Source organism: Bufo bufo, chromosome 3, assembly GCF_905171765.1.
Source record: "Bufo bufo chromosome 3, aBufBuf1.1, whole genome shotgun sequence".
In the NCBI taxonomy this organism is placed as follows: domain Eukaryota; kingdom Metazoa; phylum Chordata; class Amphibia; order Anura; family Bufonidae; genus Bufo; species Bufo bufo.
In genome coordinates, this window is record NC_053391.1 from 622,696,386 (window position 1) to 622,723,758 (window position 27,373).

The following is a 27,373-nucleotide window of genomic DNA, read 5'->3' on the forward strand; positions in this document are numbered from 1 at the left end:
TACAAAATATTGTTGCGCGCCCAGTATTACGCCGTGTCTGTCCGTTGGGTGGGATGGAGGCGAAGTGTGGGTGCGTGGGACTCCAGCCCCGGCAAATTTACTTACATTTACACCTGGAAACAGGCGCAAGTGTTAGCGAAAAACTAACAGCAGGCACAAGGAGTGCCACAGATGCTCCATATTTATGACAAGGCGCATGCCCCGTCATAAATTAGACGAATCTTACGGCAGTGCAGGGCGGAAACTAAGACCGGTGTAAAAATGTGCCCCCCTGAGGGAGATTTATCCAAGCTGGTTTAGTTGCCCATAGCAACCAATCACATTCCACCTTTTATTTTCCAAAGGAGCTCTGAGAAATGAAAGGTGGAATCTGATTGGTTGCTAGGGGTAACTAAGCCAGTTATCCTTTACAATAGTTTTGATAAATCTCCCCTGGTACTGAGGGAGATATATTAATACCATAGTAGCCAACTGTCCTGAATTTGCCGGGACTGTCCCTAATTTTCAGAGACAGTAAATATGTGTGGTCCCGGGATGAAAAAATGAGTGTTTCTGGGCGGGTCTGGGGCGTTCCCAGGGGTGGGGCTTATATGCCCCGATTTTACCAACTCAAATGTAAGGGTCCATTCACACGTCTGTGGTGTATTGCGGATCCGCAACACACCCGGCCGGCACCCCCTATAGAACTGCCTATTCTTGTCGGCAATTGCGGACAAGAATAGGACATGTTCTATTTTTTTGCGGAGCCGCGTCCCGGTAGTTCGGGGCCGCGCTCCAGAAATGCGGATGCGGAGAGCACATAGTGTGCTCTCCGCATCCCATTCTGCTCCATTGAGAATAAATGGGTCCACACCCGTTCCCGATATTGCGGAACGGATGCAGACACATTTGCGGACGTCTTAATGGAGCCTAAATGTGCACCAATGACCCTACACACACAGTCACAGGTTTTGAAAACAGGGTCTCAGTGTAGAAATTGGTCACTGTCCAGGTGGGGGCGCTGTATCTCGGCATTAGGTTGGCACATTGGGGCAGAACTCCTCCAGCGGCATCTAATCGTCACATCTATTTTGCAGGTTCATGGAGGTGTTACCTCCATGAATTCTGGGACCATTGGCCACCACTGGTGGGTGCGGTTTCGGCCAGATCTAGAAGCAGCATCGTGGCCGTCTTATGGAAACCCAGCGTTAAGTGGTCTTTAACGGGGGGAGATTTTTTATCATGTAGAAGGGGATACAATAAAAGTTGGTAAAAATGGTGCAAATTGCACCTAACAATGGCATTCATGAGGGTGTTCTTACACGTGCCGCATGCACTGCACCATGTTTACCGCTAGTTGGTGGGCTTGCCACTTCAAACACAGGTGCCGTTCAGGTGTGGCTTGGCAATTAGCGGTAACCGTGGTACAGTACATGCAGCTCATCCTCAGGGTACGACCACATGGCGAGGTCTTGTAGCAACTGCAGCCACACTGCGGTCAAGTTCTGCGCGGCCATACGAGCAGCAGCAGGTTCTAATTAAACTAATTAGGACTGCACTGTGTAGTCGGTCTGAACCGACGTCCACAATGACAGATGCCCTTATAAGTCACTGGGATGTGTCAAGTTTTAACATATGCGAATGAGGTTCTAGGAGCAATGGAGGCGTTGCCATTACACCTAGAGGCTCCGCTCTTTCTACAACTGCCGCGCCCTCTGCACTTTGATTGCCTGGGTCAGGCAGTGAAAACATCAAAGGCAACGCCCCCGTTGCTCCTAGAGGCTCATTTGCATATATTAAAACTTAATTTTTCTCAGCAATGCTGACACATGTGAACAGTGGCGTAGGGATCGCCATAGCAACCATAGCAGTGGCTATGGGGCCCTACGCCACTGGGGGCCCGTCCGGGCCGCCTTCTGTTGATTTTTTTTATTTATTTTTTATTTACACACACACTACACACAGGCAGCCAGGCCCGAGCCGCGGACTGCCCGCCCACTACACTAGACTAGTGTAGTGGGCGGTCCGCGGCTCGGGCCTGGCTGGGGAGGAGTCAGGACTGGAGCAGGGAGCACGCAGGGCCGGGCCGACACAGTGGCTGGGGAGGCTCCAGCCAGGCCACTGAGTAACTCAGAAGATCCGATGGTATATTCTAACCCCCAGGCGTTCCCATGGTGACGGGGACGCTTGCCTGGGGGTTAGAATATACCATCGGATCTGAGTTTTCACGAGCTCAGTGAGATCGTAAAAACTCAAATCCGATGGTATATTCTAACCCCCAGGCGTTCCCATGGTGACAGGGACGCTTGCCTGGGGGTTAGAATATACAAGGGCCACTCCGCTCACAGCAGTATATTTATAAACTAATCAGTAACTAACTACTTTAACTTTAATCATTGACATTGCTGATCTCTTTACTGGGATATCTTACTCTGTCTTAGCTCCGGTAACATCAGGCAGTGCGGGAGGGCGGCGCTCACTCACTGACGTCACGCGCCTGCGCCGCCTAGTGGGAGGAGCAGGCGCGTGACGTCAGTGAGTGAGCGCCGCCCTCCCGCACTGCCTGCTGTTACTGGAGCTAAGACAGAGTAAGATATCCCAGTAAAGAGATCAGCAATGTCAATGATTAAAGTTAAAGATACTGATTAGTCTTTAAATGTACTCCTGTAAGCGTCGGGGAGGGGGATCTGTGGATGTTACTGTTTAGGGGAGGGGGATCTGTGGATGGCACTATTTAGGGGAGGGGGATCTGTGGATGGCACAGGGGGGGGGGGGGGCAGCTGCCAAGTGCACATGTAACAGGTCAGACAGTTCCATAGGGAAAAATCTGCTGACAGATGCCCTTTAATAGACTTTCTGTTGAGGCCATCTTCTCTTCCTTCTTCGGCAGGGAGGAGAGATTCGCTCAATGAGAGCTTAACTCAAAACCTTTGATGCAGTGTCAGTTTCTCTTTAAATATACACTGTGGTCACTGTATTAGGGCTCATGCAATTTGCAGTCCCCAATGCACGAGGAACGTCCGTTTGGCTGCCGCAGACAGATCCAGACCCATTCAACTTGAATGGGTCCGTGATCTGTCCGCAGCGCAAAAAAGTAGTGCATGCACAACTTTTTTGCAGTGCGGAGGCACGTACAGTAAACCCACAGAGGCACGCCGTAGTGCTTCCGATCCGCGCCTCCGTACCGAATCTCCCGGATTGCGGACCCATTGAAGTGAATGGGTCTGCCATCCATGATGCGGGATGCACACGGCTGGTGCCCGTGTATTGCGGACCCGCCGTATGCGGCCCGAAATACGGCCACGGCCGGGCAACGGCCGCGTGCATGAGCCCTTAGGGCTCATTCACACGACTGTGATTTTGTTCCGCATCTGAGCCGCATTTTTTGTGGCTCGGGTGCGGACCCATTCACTCTGTGTGCTGTCCACATCCATTGCTCCGTTCCGTGGCTCCGCAAAAATGATAAGTCATGTCCTATTCTTGTCCATTTTGCGGACAAAAATATGCATTTCTATAATGGGCCGCCTGTTCCGTTCCCCAAATTGCGGAAGGCACACGGGCGACATCCGTGTTTTGCGGATCCGCAATTTGTGGACCTCAAAACACGGCACGGTCTTGGGAACAAGCCCTTAGGTGCATCCTAAGGCCTCTTTCACACAAGCGAGTTTTCCGTCCGGATGCGATATATGTAGTGAACGCACTAAATCCTGATCCATTAGGCCTTGTTCACATTTCCATGTCAGTATCACATCCGTGAAAAAAGCGTACATGTTTCATCCGTGAAGCTGTCTGTGAAGGATTCGTGGTTGGCCCGTGTGTCCATTTTTATCATCCGTGTGTCATCTGTAATTCACGGAAGTTGAAAATTTTTTTCCAAAGACTCTCCTTTTAGTCTTGAAAGTGAAAAACGGATGCAACACGGACACAACATCTGTGTTGTGTCAGTGATTTTCACAGACCCATAGAATTGCGCTTGGTCCGCACCATGGATCAAAGTAGTGTATGTCCCCATGAGTTTTTTACTGACCCGTCAGTAAAAAAATACTGAAATGCGAACAGACACATTTAAATCAATGGGTACGTGTGCTGTCCGCAGAAAATGCGAACAGCACAGGTCAGTGAAAACTGGAAATGTCAGGAACATATCGGAGCCCCTTATTCACCACGTCACGGTGTCTCAGAACGCATGAGGTCCTACCACTCAACTGCCCGTGGTGTGTGAACAGGGTCTGAACAATGCTAGAAATTAACTCACAGCCAGGCTCTCACATGCCTCCATAGTGATATCACCAATGCTTCCAGAAAGCAGTTAACACTCTGTACTTACCGCTTCCTGGTCCTCGGCTGTTGGCTGTGCAGGGCTGCGCACGGCTGCGCACAGCGTGAGATGCATTGTGACGTCACGCTGTGCGCGCCAGTTCAGAGAGCCGACATTAGGAGGAAGAAAATAACGGGGGCTAATGAGAGGCATAATGAGGCTAATGAGAGGAATAATGGGGGCTAATTAGAGGCATAATGGGGGCTAATGAGAGGCATAATGGGGGCTAATGAGGCATAAGGGCTGATAAGGGGGGCTAATAAGAGGCATGGGGGCTTATATGGGGGTGATGAGAGGCATAATGGAGGCTAATGAGAGGTATGGGGGCTGATATGGGGGTGATGAGAGGCATAAGGGGGCTAATGAGAGGCATGGGGGCTGATATGGGGGTGATGAGAGGCATAATGAGGGCTAATGAGAGGCATGGGGGCTGATATGGGGGTGATGAGAGGCATAATGGGGGCTAATGAGAGGCATGGGGGCTGATATGGGGTGATGAGAAGCATAATGGGGGCTAATGAGAGACATAACAGTGTCATCCACAGATCCCCTATAACAGTGTCACCCACAGATCCCCCATAACAGTGTCATCCACAGATGCCCCCATAACAGTGTGTCATACACATATGCCCCATAACAGTGTCATCCACAGATCCCCCATAACAGTGTTATCCACAGATGCCCCCATAACAGTGTGTAATCCACAGATCCCCATAACAGTGTCATCCACAGATCCCCCATAACAGTGTCATCCACAGATCCCCCATAACAGTGTCATCCACTGATCCCCCATAACAGTGTCATCCACAGATTCCCCCATAACAGTGTCATCCACAGATCCCCCATAACAGTGTGTCATCCACAGATGCCCCCATAACAGTGTGTCATCCACAGATCCCCCATAACAGTGTGTCATCCACAGATCCCCCATAACAGTGTGTCATCCACAGATCCCCCATAACAGTGCGCCTGCCCACTGAGATACAAAAAGGAGGGGAAAAAATCAGCGGAAGCAAGCAGAGGACGGCACAGCAGACGACTGAATAGCTTCTTATGTAAGTAAATTGTTTTATTATGAATGTATCCCTGCATACCGCAATACTCTCGTATTTTGTAATCTTATTTATATATACTCATTTCTTTTTTTCTGTAGTATGATTAAGTGGTGAAAATTATTAGTGCCCCCCCATTTTTGACTGTGGTATCTTATGTGCCCCCCCTATATATTGTTCCTAGAGTCGCCACTGCCCGGCCGTGTCACAGCGCAGTGCCAGAGCAGAACCCAGCATTTTCTCCCCGAACGGGTTCCGGGCGGCAGCCAGGTAGAGTAAGTAAGTTTTAAAAATGATTTCTTCTCTCTTCATGAGGCTGCAGCTTTTTATTTCACTCCAGGCATTATTAATTTACTTTCAGGGTCAGGAGGCTCAGCTGTATCATCTAACTTAAAGGGTCAAATGTCTACTGCTTACTACTGATTGATAGTTAGTTTAGATTCAAATACAGATTTACAGATATACATACATACATACACACACACGCGCGTGGCGTTTGTGTTTGTGCTTTAGGGTGCACACGCTAATGCAATAGGCTGCGTACGCCTATGTAGGCATCAATAACCAAACACTGCCATGAAGACCATGGAACTCTCCAAACAAGTAAGGGACAATGTTGTCAGGGTTAGGTTATAAAAAATATCTAAATCTTTGATGATCCCCAGGAGCACCATCAAATCTATCATAACCAAATGGAGAGAACATGGCACAACACCAAACCTGCCAAGAGACAGTCACCACCAATACTCACGGTAAGGAGGGCATTAATCAGAGAGGCAGCACAGAGACCTAAGGTAACCCTGGAGGAGCTGCAGAGTTCCACAGCAGAGACTGGAGTATCTGTACATAGGACGACAATAGGGGTACTTTCACACTAGCGTTATTCTTTCCCGGTATTGAGTTCCGTCCTAGGAGCTCAATACCGGAAAAAAACTGATCAGCTTTATCCTAATGCATTCTGAATGGAGAGCAATCCGTTCAGTATGCCTTACGGTATTTGGCCGGAGAAAATACCGCAGCATGCTGCGGTATTTTCTCCGTCCAAAATTCCGGAACACTTGCCAGAATGCCGGATCCGACATTATTTTCCATTGAAATGCATTAATGCCGGATCCGGTTTTCCGGTCTGCGCATGCGCAGACCTTTAAAAATGCAAAAAGTAAATAAATACAGGATCAGTTTTTCCGGATGACACCGGAGAGACGGATCCAGTGTTTCAATGCATTTGTTAGACGGATCCGCATCCAAATCCGTCTATAAATGCAATCTGTTTGCACACGGATTTCCGGATCCAGCAGGCAGTTCCGGCGATAGAACTGCCTGCCGGATCTTCACAACGCAAGTGTGAAAGTACTCTAAGGCCCCTTTAACACGAGCGAGTTTTCCGCGCGGGTGCAATGCGTGACGTAAACGCATAGCACCCGCACTGAATCCTGATCCATTCATTTCAATGGGTCTGTGTACATGAACGTTGTTTTTCACACATCAGTTCTGCGTTGAGTACAAATCGCAGCATGTTCTATATTCTGCGTTTTTCACGCAGCCCTGGACCCATAGAAGTGAATGGGGCTGCGTGAAAAACGCATTGCATCCGCAAGCAAGTGCGGGTGCGATGCGTTTTTCACTGATGGTTGCTAAGAGATGTTGTTTGTAAACCTTCAGTTTTTTATCACATGCGTGAAAAACGCATCAAAAAGCATTGCACCCGTGCAGAAAAAACTGAACATCTGAACGCAATCGCAGACAAAACTGACTGAACCTGCTTGCAAAATGGTGCGAGTTTCACTGAACGCATTCTGAACGCATCCGGACCTAATCCGTCACGCTCGTGTGAAAGAGGCCTAAGGCTGGGTTCACCCGGGGGTCACGTTTTGGCTCAGGATGCGTCCCGGGTGCATTGCGGCAAACCCACACGAGTAGGTACGCAATTGCAGTCAGTTTGCGATTGCGTTCCGTTGTTCAGTTTTTATCGCGCTGGTGCAATGCGTTTTGCACGCGCGTGATAAAAAACTGAATGTGGTACCCAGACCCGAACTTCTTCACTGAAGTTCAGGTTTGGGTTCGGTGTTGTGTAGCTGTAATTATTTTCCCTTATAACATGGTTATAAGGGAAAATAATAACATTCTTTAATACAAAATGCTTAGTACAAGGTCAATTGAGGGTTAAAAAATAAAAAACAAATTAACTCACCTCCTCCAATTGATCGCGTAGCTGCCGGTCTCCTGTTCTTTCTTCAGCACCTGTCAAAGGACCTGTGGTGATGTCACTGAGCTCATCACATGGTCCAATCACATGGTCCATCAACACGGCGATGAACCATGTGATTGGACCATGTGATGTGACATCACTACAGGTCCTTTAGCAGGCATAGTAACATAGTACATAACATAAGGCCGAAAAAAGACATTTGTCCATCCAGTTCGGCCTGTTATCCTGCAAGTTGATCCAGAGGAAGGCAAAAAAAAATTCCGGAACCATGTTATAAGGGAAAATAATAAAGATCGGGTCTCCATCCCGATCGTCTCCTAGCAACCGTGCGTGAAAATCGCACCGCATCCGCACTTGCTTGCGGATGCTTGCGATTTCCACGCAGCCCCATTCACTTCTATGGGGACTGCGTTGCGTGGAAAACGCACAAAGAGGAGCATACTGCGATTTTCACGCAACGCACAAGTGATGCGTGAAAATTACCGCTCATGTGCACAGCCCCATAGAAATGAATCGGTCCGGATTCAGTGCGGGTGCAATGCGTTCAACTCACGCATCGCATCCGCGCGGAAATCTTGCCCGTGTGAAAAGGGCCTAAGGCATGTGCTCCATAGAGTTGGGCTTTATGGCAGAGTGGCCAGAAGAAAGCCATTACTTTCAGCTAAAAACAAAAAGGCACGTTGTGAGTTTGTGAACAGGCATGTGGGAGACTCCCAAAATGTATGGAGGAAGGTGCTCCGGTCTGATGAGACTAAAATTGAACTTTTTCGGCCATCAAAGAAAATGCTATGTCTGGCGCAAACCCAACACATCACATCACCCAAAAGAACACCATCCCCACAGTGAAACATGGTGGTGGCAGCATCATGCTGTGGGGATGTTTTTCAGCAGCCGGGACTGGGAAACTGGTCAGAGTTGAGGCAAAGATGGATGGTGCTAAATACAGGGATATTCTTGAGCAAAACCTGTACCACTCTGTGTGTTATTTGAGGCTAGGACGGAGGTTCACCTTCCAGCAGGACAATGACCCAAACACACTGCTGAAGCAACACTTGAGTGGTTAAAGGGGAAACATGTAAATGTGTTGGAATGGCCGAGTCAAAGCCCAGATCTCAATCCAATAGAAAATCTGTGGTCAGACTTAGGCCCCTTTCACACGGGCGAGTATTCCGCGCGGATGAGATGCGCGAGTTGAACGCATTGCACCCGTACTGAATACCGACCCATTCATTTCTATGGGGCTGTTCACATGAGCGGTGATTTTCACGCATCACTTGTGCGTTGCGTGAAAATCGAAGCAAGCTCTATATTCTTTTTCACGCAACGCAGGCCCCATAGAAGTGAATGGGGTTGCGTGAAAATCGCAAGCATCGGCAAGCAAGTGCGGATGCGGTGCGATTTTCACGCACGGTTGCTAGGAGACGATCGGGATGGAGACCCGATCATTATTATTTTCCCTTATAACATGGTTATAAGGGAAAATAATAGCATTCTGAATACAGAATACATAGTAAACTAGCGCTGGAGGGGTTAAAAAAATAATAATAATTTAACTCACCGAGTCCACTTGATCGCGTAGCCGGCATCTCTTCTGTCTTCATCTGATCTTTGTGCAGCAATAGGACCTGTGGTGACGTCACTTCGGTCATCACATGATCCATCACATGATTTTTTACCATGGTGATGGATCATGTGATGACCGGAGTGACGTCACCACAGGTCCTGTTGCTGCACAGAGATCAGATGAAGCCAGAAGGAGATGCCGGCTGCGCGAGCAAGTGGACTAAGGTGAGTTAAATTGTTATTATTATTTTTTTAACCCCTCCAGCCCTATTTTACTATCCATTCTGTATTCAGAATGCTATTATTTTCCCTTATAACCATGTTATAAGGGAAAATAATTCAATCTACAGAACACCGATCCCAAGCCAGAACTTCTGTGAAGAAGTTCGGGTTTGGGTACCAAACATGCACGATTTTTCTCACGCGGGTGCAAAACGCATTACAATGTTTTGAAAAATCGTGGGTGTTCCCGTAACGCACCCGCACATTTTCCCGCAACGGCCGTCTGAAAGAGGCCTTAAAGATTGCTGTTCACAAGCGCAAACCATCCAACTTAAAGGAGCTGGAGCAGTTTTGCAAGGAGGAATGGGCAAAATCCCAGTGTTAAGATGTGGCAAGCTCATAGAGACTTAGGCTACATGCACACGACAGTTGTTTTTCTCTGCGTCCGTTCCGTTTTGTTTTTTTTGCTGATCGGATAGTTACCCATGCATTTCTATAGAGCCGTTAAAATTGCGGTGTAGTCAACTATTTATTTTCCGCGTCCGCTGTCCATGTTTCCCGTCCGCAAAAAAAGTATTGCATGTCCTACTCTTGTCCGCAAAAAACGTTTTGCGAACCCATTGAAGTAAAAAAAATGCGGATGACCAACGGAAGCCATCCGTATGTCATCCGCATCTGTTTTTTTTTTGCGGATGGTTGCTGGGAAACCTGTATATATTACATTTCAAGAATTACAGCCTTCAGTTTTTTTGGGCGGACCGCAAAAAAAAAAACTGAAGACACACGGAAACACAACCTACAAAATTTGCGGACAAACGGAACAGATGTGGATGTAAAAAAAACAGGAACACGGATCCGCTAAAACAACTGTCGTGTGCATGTAGCCTTATCCAAAGCGACTTGAAGCTGTGATCGCCGCAAAAGGTGGCTCTACAAAGTTTTGACTTTAGGGGGGTGAATAGTTCTGCACATTGACTTTTTCTGTTATTTTGTCCTATTTGTTGGTTGCTTCACAATAAAACAAACAAACAAACATCTTCAAAGTTGTGGACATGTTCTGTAAATTACATGATGCAAATCCTCAAACGATCTATGTTAATTCCAGGTTGTGAGGCACCAAAACATGAAAAAAAGGCAAGGGGGGGTGAATACTTTTGCAAGGCACTGTAGATTGTTATTCAATTTTTCTTAACGCGCTTTAAAAAACGCATCCAATCTGGATACAATCCGAAGGGAAAGAACGCACACACTGAACGCAATCGCAATTCCATGAACAGATCCTGACACAATCCTCATGGCTCATGTGAATGAGGCCTAAGGCTGTATTGTACTAAGTGGGCCGATGTCAGGGGTTACAGAACGCGCAGATCCCACCCGCCCAGTCCTTATGTTCTTGTAAAGTACAGTCACTCTTTTTAATTTCCCTTTCTTGAAGTTTCCATACTTCAAACACAGAACGGGTTTTGCTGATTGTATCTGCACTCTCTTCCCCAGATCACCATGTTTCCTTTGTTCACCTCACACAAGATAACGCTAATTACTGATTGTTGATATAGAAAAACCTTCAAGGTTAATCCTGGGCTCTTCCCACCCTGGCTGCAATAGTATGTCCTGAGGAGTGGGCCTTCTCATGAACCATCATGCTGTTACGGCACAGTGAAGGTGCGGGCTCGCTTGTGGGTGCCAGACTGTGTTATAAATAGGGATGAGCGAATCGACTTTGAATAAAACATCCGAAGTCGATTTGCATAAAGCTTCGTTCTAATAGCAGGAGCTCCGTACAGTATTAGAATGTATAGGCTTCGATGAGCCGAAATTATTGCTTAACTTCATAAATTAATTTTTGCTGTAAAAAAAAACATTTCCCGAACTCGGGTTCGGTTCCAAGCAATAACTTCGGCTCATCGGAGCCAATACATTCTAATACTGTACGGAGCTCCTGCTCCGTACAGTATTAGGACAAAGTTTTATGCGATTCGACTTTGGATGTTTCATCCGAAGTCTATTCGCTCATCCCTAGTTATAAAGCCAACATCCCATTCATTTGGCCAGGAATGGACCTAACTCGTAGCCCATCCATTTAATCCCTTAGGCTACATGCACACGATACCGAGGTACCGCCAGTACCGAAGCCGACTTCGGATTCCTATTTTAAAATTGTTTTCAAATCCGTAGATAGGAATACCGAAGTCATTTAACGGAATCTCGCGCACAAAGTTTTCAAAGTGGTGTAAAGTAGAACTGGCTTAGTTGCCCATAGCAACCAATCAGATTCCATCTCTTATTTTCCAAAGGAGCTGTCCAAAATGAAAGGAGGAATCTGATTGGTTGGTATGGGCAACTAAGCCAGTTCTACTTTCCACCAGTTGGATAAATAACCCCCTATGTGTATTCTGGCCATTTCTTCTGCTGAGTGCGATAATTCCGACCACCAGGAGGTTGTATCCTTTGACAAGATCTTTCCTTGAACGTGTACGTATAGATGCCCATGTCTATACTGGAAAGAACGGGAAGAACAATCGGGAAAGAAATGCCATCCATACAAAAAATGGAAAAACAGGAAATCAGCCGGATCAAGGGATCGTGTAATATCTATGACAGTTTGCAGTTTCTGTCACTCACAGAATCGGACCCTGCAGTGGAATTTCCTAGAATCCCTATTGTTTCCTTTTTAATTCATTTTCATGACATGTTATGGCGATTTGAAATTTCTGCTGTTCAACAGCTTTACAGGGAATACTAATATGTCCCTGGTCACATCCAGTTTGGGGGGGGGGGGGGTTACTCTCTTAATAATAGGTTATTGATTTTCATTTATAAAGAAAAAAAATGCTATGTTTTTAAATGTCATCAACAAGTATTACAAAAAATATAAGCCTATAAACTGCTCCAAGGTCTGGTCCTTTGATAGTTCAGGCTTGATGATTTCACAACATTTTTCAAAGAAAAGTCACATTTTTGTCGTTTTTGATTTGTGTTTTTTTTGTACAGCTAGATGGTTCATTAAGGTTCATAGTGAAATATATAAAGCACCAGAAAAGATGTGTTTTGATTTAAAGGGGGGTTTCGGTGACAGCAGCGTATTACGCTCAGTGGAGGTTTTTTGCTTTGGGTATGGCTTTGGGTATGGCAGTTTTTTCTACTGTATTTCCAATAGACTTCTCTATAGGACTTGAAAAAATCTATGAAAAATGCCTGGAATTTAGGGCTCATGTACACGGCTATAGACATTTTTGTGGTCCCCAAATTGCAGATCCGTAAAACACGGAAAGCGGCCGTGTGTGTTCCACATTTTGTGGAACAGAACGTCCTGTCCTCTATAGAACTGTCATAATACAGTAAAGAATAGGACTTGTTTGATTTTTTTGCAGAGGCCGCGGACCGGACATACATTGAAGTGAATGTAACCAACCCGCTAAAAATGTGGATAGGATGCGGACTAAAACAACGGTCGTGTGCATGAGCCCTCAAGTTGTTTTTACAAGCGTTCATTCCTGGTTCTTGCTTCCAAAACTGCATCAGGAAACCTGATCATGTGGCGTTACCCTTAGGCCACCATAATGGAAGCGGTCATTAGCATTCGGACTATGAGACGCACTGTCACATCCTATAGTCCGGAAAATAAGATGCCAAAAAAAAAAAACAGGATTAAAATATGGCAGGTGCTAAAACACACTATATGGCCAGTAACACCTGAAAACGCTACAAAAAACGCTGATCATGTCAAAAATATTGTCAAGTCAAAAAATGCGGCGCACGTGAAGGAGTACGTTTATTCTATATTCTTTACTAATTTTGATTCTTTACCATAAGACTAGGGCCACATGTGTCGTGCGACTTCTTGTCGCTGAAAAGTCGTGCATAATTTTTTAGAATGATAGTCAATGGTGCCACACTGCGACAAAAATCAACTTGGATGGATTTTTTGTGACTGTGTTGTCGCAGTCACAGCATGTCGCATGTTGCAGCGCGACACCATTGACCGTCATTACAAACAATGACACGTGACATTGGAGAATCATGAATGTCGCAGTGTAGTTGTTCCCTTTTTGTTGCGCGACACATGTCGTTGTGTAGTTGTTCCCTTTTTGTTGCGCGACACATTTCGCTGTGTAGTTGTTCCCTTTTTGTTGCGCGACACATTTCGCTGTGTAATTGTTCCCTTTTTGTTGTGCGACACATGTCGTTGTGTAGTTGTTTCCTTTTTGTTGCGCGACACATTTCGCTGTGTAGTTGTTCCCTTTTTGTTGCGCGACACATGTTGTTGTGTAATTGTTCCCTTTTTGTTGTGCGACACATGTCGTTGTGTAGTTGTTCCCTTTTTGTTGCACGACACATTTCGCTGTGTAATTGTTCCCTTTTTGTTGCGCGACACATTTCGCTGTGTAATTGTTCCCTTTTTGTTGCGCGACACATTTCGCTGTGTAGTTGTTCCCTTTTTGTTGCGCGACACATTTCGCTGTGTAATTGTTCCCTTTTTGTTGCGCGACATATGTCGTTGTTCCCTTTTTGTTGCGTGACACATGTCGCTGTGTAGTTGTTCCCTTTTTGCTGTGCGACACATGTCATTGTGTAGCCCTAGCCTAAGACTAGATGAAGATATTTTTTTTGCTGCAGACATTTTACTTTTTCCCAGTTTGTTGTGGCACGTACCGTATAGTGTGCAAGGCTTGTAGAAAGCTGAACCTGCCCTATGTAATTGTACTATTTGAAGTCAGATTTCCATTGTTCAGGCGCTGGTTAATAAACCAGTTCTCGTCTTCCCTCTCCAGCCCTGAATTTTGCCTCTGCAGCCACTAATGACGGCTTCTCGTGCCAACAGGGAGCATATCAAGCCTACTAATTATAAAGCAGCAAGCCTCTGCATTACAAGCCCAGACAAGGCCTGCATCGTGTCCCTGAGATACCATCCACTACAGTCAGTTACCCTGCATTGTTCCCTGTACACCAGCAGTGTGATCAGTACCCGCTCAGCCACCCATTCACTTGGGTATATATGTGATGGATTGTGCTGTGTTCAAAAATGAAAGCCAAATAAAATGACTTAAGTGAAGAGAATGCTGATCACAAAGTGCAAAAGTATATGGTGCGTACCACAGTGCCAGAAGAAAATATAGCATGCACATAGTCACGTGCAGGACTAAAAGAACTATAAAAACCTGCAAAAAAGGGGGCCAGAGGGTTTATATATAGCACGTATTACTGCGCCATTTACAAATCCAGGTGAAACTGTTGCAACGGTTTTGATCAATAAAATGTCAGAAGGAAAAGCTACATTATACATGTGTATGAAAACGCAAAAACTCCTCTAAATTAGAAATCTGCCGCCAAAAACGACCTGTTTTCAGCTACTAATCTGCTACAAATTTTTCGGGGAATGATTTTGCCCCTGGCGTCCCACACACGACTGTATCCGTTTTGCGGTCCCTAAATCACTGATCTGCAAAATACAGATTCGGTCTGTGTGCATTCCGATATTTTCACAGGGTCCACTTTTTTTTGCGGACCCATAGAAATGAATGGGTTTGTGTGGGATCCGCATAAAACGTGGATCGGACACGGACCAAAATTACGGTTGTGAACTCCGGCAGTCAGGTGGAGGAAGAGACCACTGGAGTTCACTGTATCCAGCATCCCCCATTCACCAGAATGGCATCTGGCGGGGATTCGGACGCTTTCCGGCATATATGCCAGCTTTCGGCCAGACAAAAAAAATGCTGCGTGTAGTATTTTTTTTATGTCTGGACGGCTTCGCCATATATACCGGATACAGTGACCGGAATAGAGTGACAAAGTTCACAACGCAGATGACTGTATGAATGAGTCTGCATCCGTTCCTCAATTTGAGTGCGGACCTATTCATTTTAATGGGGCCGCAAAAGATGCGGAAAGCACATCGTGAGCTGTCCGCATCTGTTGTTCAGTCCTCGCAAAAAATATAGAGCATGTACTATTCTCTTCTGCAATCGCGGACAAGAATAGGCGTTTTTATAATGGGCCACCTGTTCCTTTCTACAAATTGCATTCACTTCAATGGGTCCGCAAATCCGGAGATGCGGAATGGTGCGGAACGGAACCCTACGGAAGCACTACGGAGTGCTTTCGTGGGGTTTCGTCCCGTACTTCCGTTCCTCAAAAAGATAGAACATGTCCTATCTTTTTGCGGAACGGCCGGATTGCGGACCCATTCAAGTGAATGGGTCCGCGATCTGCTGCGGCTGCCCCACAGACTGTGCTCGTGTATTGCGGCCCGCACACGCCCGTGTGAAAGAGGCCTAAGAAGAAAATTTTGTTGAGATTTCTCTGCTTCCCCATTGACTTTTATGGAATCCACAATCGAATCGAACACGTTACTTCTCAGATATCAGCCACTAAAAAAAACTGCTCCACCATTTTTAAACTGTGTGCAGTGAAGTTTTTACATTAGGGATCATACACACGACCGTGTGTGTCCTGTGCGCGTAGTGCGGACTGCAAATAGCGGACCACAATGAACGGGCAACGTCTGCGTGCACGCTGTTTTCGGATGTGGACCCATTGACTACAATAGGTCCGCGATCCGCAAGAGATGGTCTGCACTGCAAAAAAACATGAAAATCCCACAAAAGCCCTTCATAGTACTTCCGTGGGCTTCTGATCCGTGCCTCCGCTACGTATCTTGAGGATTGCAGAGCCATTCAAGTCAATGGGTCCGCATCTGTGATACGGACCGCTGTTTGCAGGCCACAATACGAGAACATGAGCCCTTAAAGTCAATGGGAAAACTGTGGGTGAGTTTTGAATGTGGATTTGGCAGCAGAAAACACTTGTTTTCCGCTGCTGAATCAGTGGCAGATTAGCGGTAGACTTTAGGCCTCTCACACGAGTGATGCGGATTGTGTCAGAGTCTGTTCAGGGAAAACTGTTGGTTTTGCACACAAGTTCAATCAGTTTTTTCTGCAATTGCGTTCAGTGTGTGCGCGTTTTTTCCGTCCAGATTGTATCCGGATGGTATGCGTTTTTCATGCACTGAAGTATAACAATCGACATCTCCTCAACCATTGGTGAAAAACGCATTGTATCCGGATGCCTTCCAATTTTCATGGAAGCTCCATTCACTTCTATGGAGTCAGAACTTGGCTGCAAAAAGATCCTGACACAATCCGTATCGTCAAGTGTTAAGGGAGGGACGCCGCGCACGCACCATCATAAATGATGCGCATCTTCCGACAGCCACGCCGACGCAAAAGGGGAAAGAATGACAGGCGTAAAATGCAGGTCTTAGTAAATGACCCCCACTGACTGTGTGAACGCTGCCTTAGGGCTCATGCACGTAAACGTATTTTCCTTCCATTTCCGTTCAGTTTTTTATGACTCCGTCATCTGCGTGAAGAGCAGAAGAAGGGTCCAAACACTGCACGAGCTCCAGAGTCACAGGGGCCCATGCTGGAAAATACAGGCAAAGCAAAACTGCACTGTGTGAACCAGGCGAAAATGTGTGATCGCAGGGTCCAAAATTCTGATGATTCTGACCCTTTCCTACAATCCTAAATGACATTATTTACATTGCAACTGTAATATATATATATATATATATATATATTGCTCCTTGAGACGCACAGGAGGACGGGGCTCCCCTGACACACACATTGCACATCTCTCTGACAGCGCTGTCAGTGGTTGCCATGGAGACGTCGCGGCCTCCTGCTCCCATCGAGCACGCCGCTCTAAGTCGCCAGGACGACGAGACCACGTGATGCCGGCAGTGCGCCTTCTGATTGGTCAAAGCTCCTAGAAGCGGGTGGATTGAAAACACCGGTTTGTGTTTAGCGATGATCAGAGGCAGCAGGAGCTCCCCGGCCATGTACAGGCTGAGCCCAATCACCCGCAATATCCGGTTCTCCCGCACGGCTGCTGGCAATCATCACTGCTCATGATCCCCCAATAAATACCGGGCGAGCGGGCCGGGAAGGGAGAGCTCTGAGCGTGTGCTGAGTCCCCTGTGCAGTGAAGTAGCTGGAGGTAATGTATCAGCCTGTCTAGTGCCTGTTGGCTTATGGGTTATGTGGGGGGGTGAGACCTGAATCCGCACCTCTGCTTGATCTTCTATGGGGGGCAAGCTGACCCATTCATTCCTGTGGATCTGTGTGGCCCTTCTGCCCAATTCCAGACCCTGCTATTCTGATCTGTCCTTGAGCATAGCTCTTTCTATTGATCAGGCAGTGTTCACATGATGCAGGTGTCTCAGTCTACAGGACAGTTACCGGCTGTGTGGGTGCGTTAGTCACTGGGATGCAGGTGGCTGGTCACTGTTGTGGCTGTAAGCCCCTGGAGTGAGGAAATGGCAGAAGGATCTGTTCTACGGACTGAGGTGTGTATGAGGCTGTACTACAGGGAGATGTACAGTGGTCCCCAATAGCAACAGGCAGAGCGGCGGTTCTCCGCTAACGCCGTCATACATGAAGGCAGGTGTAGTGGATGTATAACCCCCGTTGGTGTGCAGAGAAATGCCCATCTGTACCCGGGTAGTTCACTGCTGCTGGCACCAGTGAGGTTGCTTTATTGGGTTTTGATCTAGACTTCATTGTAGTACCATAGGCAAGTGGTGCAGTATGTAGTATTTATCAGCATGGGTGATGGCAGGCTAGTGAATCTGGATGTTGGCTAAAATTACACAGCTGGATCTAGTTTGCCACCAGGGCCCAGACTTTCAATGTAGTGAAGTTGAAGGCACTTTCCTTAACACTATATGACTGCTGCCGGGTTTAATAGGAAAGCAACACCTGTAATGTTACAGCCTCTGTAGCAGGGCAATATAGGAAATGTACATGGGGGGGGGGGGGGGGGGAGAAACAGGGGCAAAATGAATGTGACTATGGGATGAACATGAGGGAGAACACTGGAGCGTGCTGCAATAAGAAAATGAATTGCCCTAAGGTGGGTGTATGTATATATAAACTATTATTTTTTTGTGGCAGAGGGGGCTATGAGACATCTTTGTATTAGGATGTTATCTGTCAGGTACAGGGCCTAGTATGAAGTAAACAGGAGTGCAGCGTGCTCTCCATTGACTTCTATGGGAGTACTGACTAGCTGAGCGTGTATCGGGGGGTCGGCTATGTGTGCTGTAATGTTTAGAGCATGTCCCCGGAATGGAGACAGAACGTAGGCAAACTGATGCATTCTGATCGGATCCTTTTCCACTCGGAATGCATTAGGGCAAAAAACGTAAACCAAAACGCCAGTGTGAGTCGCCTAACAGAAAGCACCTCATCAAACAGAATATAAGCAACAGATAAAACCAGTAGATAAGGGGGCAGTAGCTGGGCTGCTTAACCTTGCTTGGCTGTGCGGATGGCAGGACTCTAGAATGCACTCCTCAAAATTCAAATGGTGCTCTGCTGTCCCACATGGCTGGAAGGGATCTCCAGTAGACGGATGTTCACATAAGGATAAGATGAAGATTGTGCGGTCAGCTCAAGGATTTTCAAGACCCTCTGATCATAGAATAAATGTATTCCTTCATCCTGTGGACTTGTGATGCTTTTTGAGCTTTCCCTTAGCATCCATGTGATGTCCGATAGTAATCAGTTGGTACTTGTTTTTGTTCTCCAACCCTTTGTACTTGTGCCCTTTGCTAGGTGGGTCACCACTATTAATGCTGGAATACCCACAGGCAAACCTTCTAAACTGCTGTGCCACTTGTGTTTTTGCCTGGCACATGTGTAGGATGGTCAATGTTCTTGATATCCCTAAAATATTGCTCATTTTGGAACCTGATGATCGCACCATGCCCTGATGTCTCCTGTGTGCCACTCACTGGCAGGTGCTACATGTGCCGTGGTGACAGTTGGTTATGTGGACGTTGTAGGTTATCTGCCATTTCTGTTAATGATGGTTAGCTGCCAGATATAAGATTTCTCTGTGGAACGAAGTCTCACCATGACCAGAAGCAAGTGACCAAATTGTAGTTTCTAGTGTAACTAGAATCAACTTTATTCCCCACTTTTGTTTCCAAAATTCAGAGGTAGCTGAAAATGCTCAGCTCCATCAATGGTAGGAGCAAGTATGTTGTAAAGCCTCATGGGTGTGTAGCCACTAATGGAAAGATTTGGTGTGGTCTGCCTAGTTTGTGGCCCACAGAGCCAGCATCTGTCTTCTGGATGCATCATAAGAGTCCCATGTGTAGTCCTTTGATTGCATCTATGGCAGAGCTCACATACATGCAGAACCTGAGATGGCTTTGGTGCCAGCATCTGCAGTGCCCTGCTGGTTCATGAATTAAGAGTTGTGGTCAACTTCTAAAGTTGTCAGCATGTGTACAGAGACCCCAACTATGCTCAGTGCTACGACTAATGTGACTTTGTTGTGCACGGTGTGTTCAGAGGCTGTATATGGATGGGTAATGATTAACTGTCAATCCTTGGGGGTGGGCTGGGCTCCCCCCGGCTAGAAGTGAGTAATCTTGGAGTGAGGGTGTAAGCCAGACAGGTTGAAGTAGATTCTTCTCCAGGGAGACACCATTCCTGTGAGTGAGAAGCTGCTAGGAAAGAAGCTTTGCTTAGAGCTATCCTGTGGGAAAGGGTCATTGTATGGTCCTTATCCTTCTGTAGACATTAAAAGGTACTATGCTTGAGAGTAAAGTAAAGGCTTATTGTGCCCACCACACTGGCTATCTCTGGTCTAGGACTACACCATGCAGTTGAGCATTAGATGTTTAGAGAAATTGAACACTTTTGGTCAAGTGGAAAGATTGCTTGTCTGGCCTTCCAATTCTCGTTCTACATAGTAGCCACCCTGTGTACACCACCTCTGGTGTGGTCACCATCTATTCCAGGGGTCTCAAACTCGGCCAGATACATGGGTCACACATAGAGAATCAACTTGACAGGCTGCTTTTTTTTTTTTTAAGATCCATTAGATTCATGAACAGCAGTGAAGTACTTGCAGCCCACACAGATCCCTGCTCTTATGTGGATATTACACACCGATCTCATGTCCCTTCGCTTGCGCAGTCACTTGTACCTGGGAATGATGCTGTAAGCTCCCCCTAGTGGGATGAGGGGTCACTACTTTTAGTGGCTTTCTAATCTGTCTTCAGGAATTTCACATGGTTGGACATGGATTAGACCCCACTAGGTGTAAACTCAGCCTGTCAATTTATGGACCACACATCAGCCCTCTGCTCATATAAAAACCCACCCTCCATCCCCCTAAATGCTGTTCAGAGTAGACCAACTCCCTTCTCCTCCTCTGGTTGCTACCACCAGTATCGGCGCTGTATCCTGATAGAACCCCGCATCTTGTCATGGTGCCGATATGCACTGCCCTGAAGCTGGACACTGTCAGAACCTAGTCTGGTGCTGGCTGACGAGGACCAGTGTCGTACTCGCTACTCCCTGCACCTCCACAGTGGAAGCGCTCATTGGTTAACTGTGCTACAGAAGCTGCATGACGGTGCACTCATGGGCGGCTGCTGACTGCTTCAGGGGGCGCATGTTTGAGATCCCTGATCTACTTGTTAAGACTTGACTATAACCAAGCCATCCTGGTCATTGGTCTCCATGTCAATCCATTCTCCTGTCTTTCACCCTGCTCCTCATCAAACGTTAAGGGCATCCCTGTTGCCACCAGGCAGGAAACCCTTAAAGTGCAGGGTCTGCCCTGAAAGGAAGGGTTGTGCCCCTCCAAGCACTACATGCTTGGCCTGGGAGCATTGGAGCAGGGCTGGCCCCCATTAGAATTACAGCTGCCCTCACTGACTCTGCCACCGCTTCCTTCCCTGCAGGTGTACTGCCTTTAGCAATTAAAGCAAAACCTGGACAGCCCCTTAAGCTTCCCTCCTTGTTGCTGCTGATACACAATGGGCAATTGTATTTTGCAAATGGCTGGGGGAAATGTACAGATGTAGCAGAGCTTAAATGTGACTTTAAGTCACTTTCTTTACTTAACACGTTAAATCAAGGTGAACTATAACTTGTGTTAACCCTCTCTTACTTTCATCCTCTTCTAGTTGCTGTCTTATTTTGACTGGGAATGCGACACAGTAGTGCAACCACTATCCACTTTGTTGGAAATACCATTATGGGAAGCTACGATGGCAGCCAGAAAAGTCTTCCCTTACCAAAAGTGGAGACTTTGCTTCCGTCCAATCTGCTTCTGCCTCCACAGCAGGTGCAGAGAACGGTACTTGGAGTCATCACTGGTAACGATCAGCACAAGAGGTCGCTTAGCCTGGTAAGTCATCTACTGTAGATTGTAAGGCTTACCTTCTAACATGGTGGCTGTGGCCCAGATACCTGACTTGAATGTCAATATGTCTTAAACTAGTTACTCGGGTACCCAAAGATCCTGGTACTGTTTCTTCCCCCTTCTACTGCAATACCTCCTGCTCTTGTCTGTTGCAGCTTGACCCATGATGTACGGTTTGCTAATACTTACTCTTGACTGTTTCTAGGGGGCTGCACCAGCAAAGTCTGCATCAGGCATTGAAAATGTATTTCCTTTCACTGGCAAGATGTTCCCCACTAATACAGCTGTTGTGGCTCCCAAGCAATGCTTTACCATCTACGTGGATGAATCGGAGGACCAACAAGAGAACTGCTTGTTTCATGTAGAATTTCCACATCTGGAAGAATCCGAGGCCCATATTGTGAAGCAGAAATTCAGTTTACTCCTTGATGTCAGTGCAGGTTTGTAGCCCCATGTTTCTGTGGACGTGAGGAGTGTTAATGTTCTACACAACGTCCTGACTTGTCTCTTTTATAGCCTCTCCTATGAAGATCGACACCTCATTACAATGTCAACATCAAGAGGAAGTTTCTGAAACTGACCCAGATACTGCTGCTGTAGCAGAATACGTTGAGGAGATTCATCGTTATCTACGTGAAGCTGAAGTAAGATGACTGTGATTAGTCAGGAAGATGGATGTTTATAGGGTTCCCAACATCCTTGTATCTAGCTTTAAATTGACCCTCTGGTTCAGGAAAAAAAAAAATCACTAACTAGAAAACAACTTGTGTGGTGCCCTTGTATTTCTTGCTACAGAGCTGCCAATTCCTGAACTCTTCTGCGATCCATGATGGCAACACTGCTTCCCTGATGCATGCTGTCATTGGTAGCTAAAGACCCTTCCTACTGCCCTTGGTTTGGCCAGCACTGCCGAAGCTAATATTCTAATGAGCTAATGCTCACCTATTGAACAGAGATGGATAATTAGGGGTTTAGGTCTACCATATGAACACTCTGTTAATCTCAGAAGCATGGTAGCCATCATGAATGGAAGATGAACCTGGGAATTGGCAGATCTGCAGCTAAAATGAGGTCACCAGTTAAGGCTGCTCTTACACTGGTATCAGACCAGATCTGGCAGGCTGTTCCCCCTGCCGGACAAGCCTAATGCTTGCACATGTGTGCTGCTGGAAGCCTGTCCCCTTTCACTATAATCGGGATGGGCGGGAGACTTGTCCAGCCACCTCACAGCAAACATGCCAAATCTCCTGCCTGTCCCTATTATAGTCAATGGGGCTGGGCCAGACTTCCAGCAGCACCTGTGTGCAAATGTTAGTTTGGATCCGGCAGGGGGACAAGTGTGAAAGAAGCCTATTTTCCCAAGTTAATGTGATAGAGCCTGGGTTTCTAAAGAATTCTTGGCAAGGAGAGATCTGGCTATTTGACCCTTTACATTGCCTGAATATTGGCCACCAAAAAGACACTGCTGTATCTGAAGGGGGTGATGTTTTAAGTTGATCCATAGTAAATGTTAGGACTGTAGATTTCATCTGGACAAATGCAGAATGGTCAACATCTCGTCTGATCATGCTGGTGTAAGCCCTTTTCTCTGTGACAAATGCCTACAGAAATTTGCTTGGGGCTCCTACATGTGGGAAAACATTCGGTTAAGTCACTTGAATGTTTAACAAAGGGCATTGTTCACTTACAAGCATGGTAACATCCAAATATTTGCTGGCAGTGGTTGCCCAGTCAACATCAGTAGGGATTCTCCTCACCTTGCCCACATTTTTGGCATGTCTCAGTTTCCTGCAGTATAGTAACCCTACTGTACCCATAAATTCCATACCTTGTTTCTCAACAAACATGGCAGTTCCATGCAATGCTCAACCTCAACAGTGCTCCAAGAGCATCAACCAGCCCCAGAGATGTAAGTCACTTGTGATCAACATGCCCTTAGCATCAACAGCTCCCCATCCTCAGTCTGCAGCAAAATGCACTGTCTTCCACAGCAGGAACCGCTGCAACTTCCACCATTCATTTTGAATGGAGCTTAACCATGAATTCTGCTGCAGGTGTCTGTGCAGTAATCATGCCAAGAATGGACCTGTGCGGTCTGGGGAAAACTAGACCTCAGTTACTTGGCTGGCAGCAAGACCTCACTCTTCCAGCAACTAAAATTTCTTGAGGGGGGGGGGGGGTGAAAGGGGAACATGAGAGTCAAACAGGATAAAGTAACATGTCAACTATGACCTCAAGGAGGATTCACTTGCAGTGATGCATGTTTTACAAGACAACTGATTCTCCTACAGTTAAGTCTCTCAATGAACAAGGCATGTACTGCTAATATCTGCAGAATAAGTCCACTTTCACACTCACGTTTTGGCTTTCTGTTTGAGATCCGTTCAGGGCTCACAAGCAGTCCAAAATTGATCGGTTTGCTTTCTGAATGGAAAAGTATCTGCTCAGAATGCATCAGTTCAGTATCCATTCCGCTTTGTCAGTCTAACTGAGCCAGAAGGATCCGTCCTGGCACATAATGTAAGTCAATGGGGACTGATCTGTTTTCACTGGCACAATACAACACTGATCCTCCTGTTTGTGCAGATCCATGACTGATCGCCCAAAACACGAGCGTGAAAGTAGCCTAAGCTGCATTTTGCTAGACCTACAACTTGGACTGTTCTGCCACATTTATTCCTCAGAGGCCAAATGTTTGACAATCATGAGGCCTAACAACTTCAAAATGTCCTAAACATATATTAAATGCTGCTTAGCTTTGAAGTGGGTTGCTTCTCTGTTTAAACTAAAGCTTAATGTTTGTCTGCTCTACTAGGTTAAACATAGACCAAAGCCCTACTACATGAGGAAGCAACCTGACATCACTTCAGCCATGAGGACCATACTGGTGGATTGGCTTGCTGAGGTCCGAGAAGAGTACAAGCTTCGTAGTGAAACCCTGTTTCTTGCTGTAAACTACCTGGACAGGTTTCTGTCTTGTATGTCTGTACTCCGAGGGAAGCTGCAGCTTGTTGGCACAGCCGCTGTTCTCCTGGCTTCGTAAGTTCTCAATTCAAAATCCATCAGATTGGTCTGACTTGAGTGTTCTTGGTGTGACTAAATCTGTTGGGTAGTGCCTGTCGGTGTTAAAGTCGTTACTACTTGGTTCTTTAAAGGGAACCTGTTGCCATGAAAATGCAATGCAGCATGTAGAGTAGGGGAAACGGATCAATGTTAAGAAGGTGGTCAATCAGTGATTCAAAGCCCAGAATGAGCAGGAATTTAAATGCCTACAGGTAAGGCTGCAGTCACAGGACCATGTGATCGCTGTACCTGTTCTGTGACACTGGCATGTCCCACTCTGGTAGCATCTTGCAGACCCATTGAAGTCAACAGGTCTGCAATGCACACGGTCAGTGCCCATGGCTTGTGGTCTGCAGGATGGGCAAAGCCATCAGTTGTGTGAATGTGGCTTTATACTGGCTTTTCCCACTACTAATCTGCTCAGCTTCTGCTCTAACATGCTGGCTACAAGTGTACCAGTGTTTAACATATGCATAATGGCTGTGCTCCTTGTAAAATCATAACTGAAGGAGCAGATCTTTTTTGGGCTTCCCTAATGTCTTGGCCATATTCCCTGGTGAGACACCAAATGACTAACTCTACAGTGTTTTACTTTTTAAGGGATTTAGAAATTTGTAAATTACTAATTTCTCATTGTGAAAGTCCCATGATTGTCAATTTGTATGTGTTTAACATGACAGTATGCCTTTAAATGGAGGACTTGGCATCTATGCACTTATGGGTGAAGGACCTACCAATGTGGTACCCATTTTGCAATGCCATATACTGTAGCTCTATGAAGGTTATACCCCTTAAACTGGCCACTGCTTGTCGGTTTCTTCTACTAGACTCCCTAAATCTAATGGTCTTGTAAAAAAGTGTTATAAATGCCTGTACAATTGCCTCATGTTTCCTGTTAAGCTACTTCTACTACATAGTATCATACATGTGGATGACACTAAATGTCCTAAATTCTAGCAAATATGAAGAGGTCTATCCTCCTGATGTAGAGGAGTTTGTGTACATAACTGATGATACCTACACGAAGAAACAGCTTCTGCGCATGGAGCATCTGCTGCTTAAAGTGTTGGCCTTTGATCTGACCGTCCCTACAGTCAACCAGTTCCTCACGCAGTATATTCACAAGCATAATGCTGGCACCAAGACTGAACACCTTGCAATGGTAATATCTCAAATTGACTACATTTTACTATTTCCTAATGGGGATCTGTACATAGATGTTCTAACTTCTTGGGGGTGCTTGATGCTAGCACAAAGGGGCTTGTATTAATGTAAATCTACCATAAACCTTTGGATCTCAGAAATGCAGTTTATTTATTTTTTCCCAACTTCTCCAGTATATATCTGAGCTTTCACTTCTGGAGGAGCCTTTTTTGAAGTACCTTCCATCAATGACAGCGGCTGCAGCTCTTGCTCTTGCCAACTATACAATAAACAAAGTGTTCTGGGTAAGTGGCCTCACTATACCATGGCTGGTAATATCGGGCATTATTACTGGTCTATAGTTTGCCTTTGCAAACTGTTACTGCATATTAGTGCCTGCAATTTAATAGGTTAGAGGTTCCTGCTTGGTTGCCCACGAGAGGGTCTTCATGGACCATGCAGATATTTGTTGAATTTTATTAAAGGGGTTTGCCAGGATTGTTACCTGAAGCATGTGGTACCTGTTGGAAAATCTCATCTACTCCCTGCCTCTGTTCAGGGGCTGTAAGATTGTATTGTTGTGTGGAACAGTTGAGTTTCATCAGGAATCTCATGAGGCTGGGTAAAACTAAGATGCTATAGTCCTGGAAAAGGGCTTTATTTTGAGGCTACATGGCCAGTCCTAGCATTAATGTGAAACTTCTAATATGTAGTACTAAAGTAGTCAAATTGCTTCTCTGTAGTTAGAGTGTAACACTAGGAATTTGTGGTGGCCACACAGGCATGGTCATCTCAACAATAAAGTTGCAATAAAAGACAGCTGTCATCATCCCCCTGTACACATGGCTGTACCTCCAGCCCAAGGAAGCTTGCCAGAACCACATGGCTGCATGAATTGAATTACCATGAACTTGGTGGTTTTAATGTTTGTCTTGCATCATCTCAACAAACTTTCTCTCTACAGCCTGAAACACTCAAAGCATTTACTGGCTACAGCTTAAGTGACCTGGCACCATGTCTAGTTGACCTGCACAGAGCCTGCCTCAATGCACCCCACCAAGCACAACAAGCCATTAGGGAGAAATATAAGACTCCCAAGTAAGTGACAAGATGCAGAAGGGGGAGGTTGGCAGAATCGGTTTCCCATTGTCCATTACTTGGTTCTTTAGCTGTATATGCTGAGAGAATTTCATCCTAGTGTTTCCTTGACATGTTTAAGATGTAAAGTCTGTCGAAACACCTGTAAGTTACATGTCTTGTGTCTTTCTTGCAGGTACATGCAGGTCTCCCTCCTGACGCTCCCTGCTGCTCTTCCTCTGTGATAGAAGACCTGTCAGTGGCTTGCATAGCACTTACCTCAAGATCAACAGTGTTGGTCTGGTTTTTAGATGGACACTGCTGGCCAAGTGTCAGGCTTTTAACTTGTGACTTTTTATACAGTGACATTAAACTTTTAACATAAATTTTAACTTATTAATTTACCTACAGGACAGTTGTAGACATGGTAGATGTTTGGCCAGTATCTGAGCAGTTCTGTAAACCTGACTAAATGTGATGGGGGAGTGGGCAAGCTGCAATAGATGTCAACACTTA

General features: G+C 46.1%; 1 protein-coding gene across 1 annotated transcript; it reads left to right on the forward strand.

The window, feature by feature from the left end:
• Positions 1-21,406: 21,406 nt before the first annotated feature.
• On the forward strand, positions 21,407-27,102 carry CCNA1 (cyclin A1). The gene is made up of 8 exons (XM_040422438.1): positions 21,407-21,559; positions 21,780-22,014; positions 22,091-22,218; positions 24,390-24,613; positions 25,595-25,799; positions 25,975-26,085; positions 26,745-26,878; positions 27,054-27,102. The coding sequence occupies exons 1-8, from the start codon at positions 21,407-21,409 to the stop codon at positions 27,100-27,102; spliced, it is 1,239 nt and encodes a 412-aa protein (XP_040278372.1).
• The last annotated feature ends 271 nt before the right edge of the window (positions 27,103-27,373 follow it).

Coding starts and splice junctions, on each gene's coding strand:
- CCNA1 (XM_040422438.1), top strand. CDS start 21,407: ATGGGAAGCTACGATGGCAGCCAGAAAAGTCTTCCCTTACCAAAAGTG. Junction 22,015..22,090: donor ACTCCTTGATGTCAGTGCAG/GTTTGTAGCCCC, acceptor TCTCTTTTATAG/CCTCTCCTATGAAGATCGAC. Junction 26,879..27,053: donor GAGAAATATAAGACTCCCAA/GTAAGTGACAAG, acceptor TCTTTCTTGCAG/GTACATGCAGGTCTCCCTCC.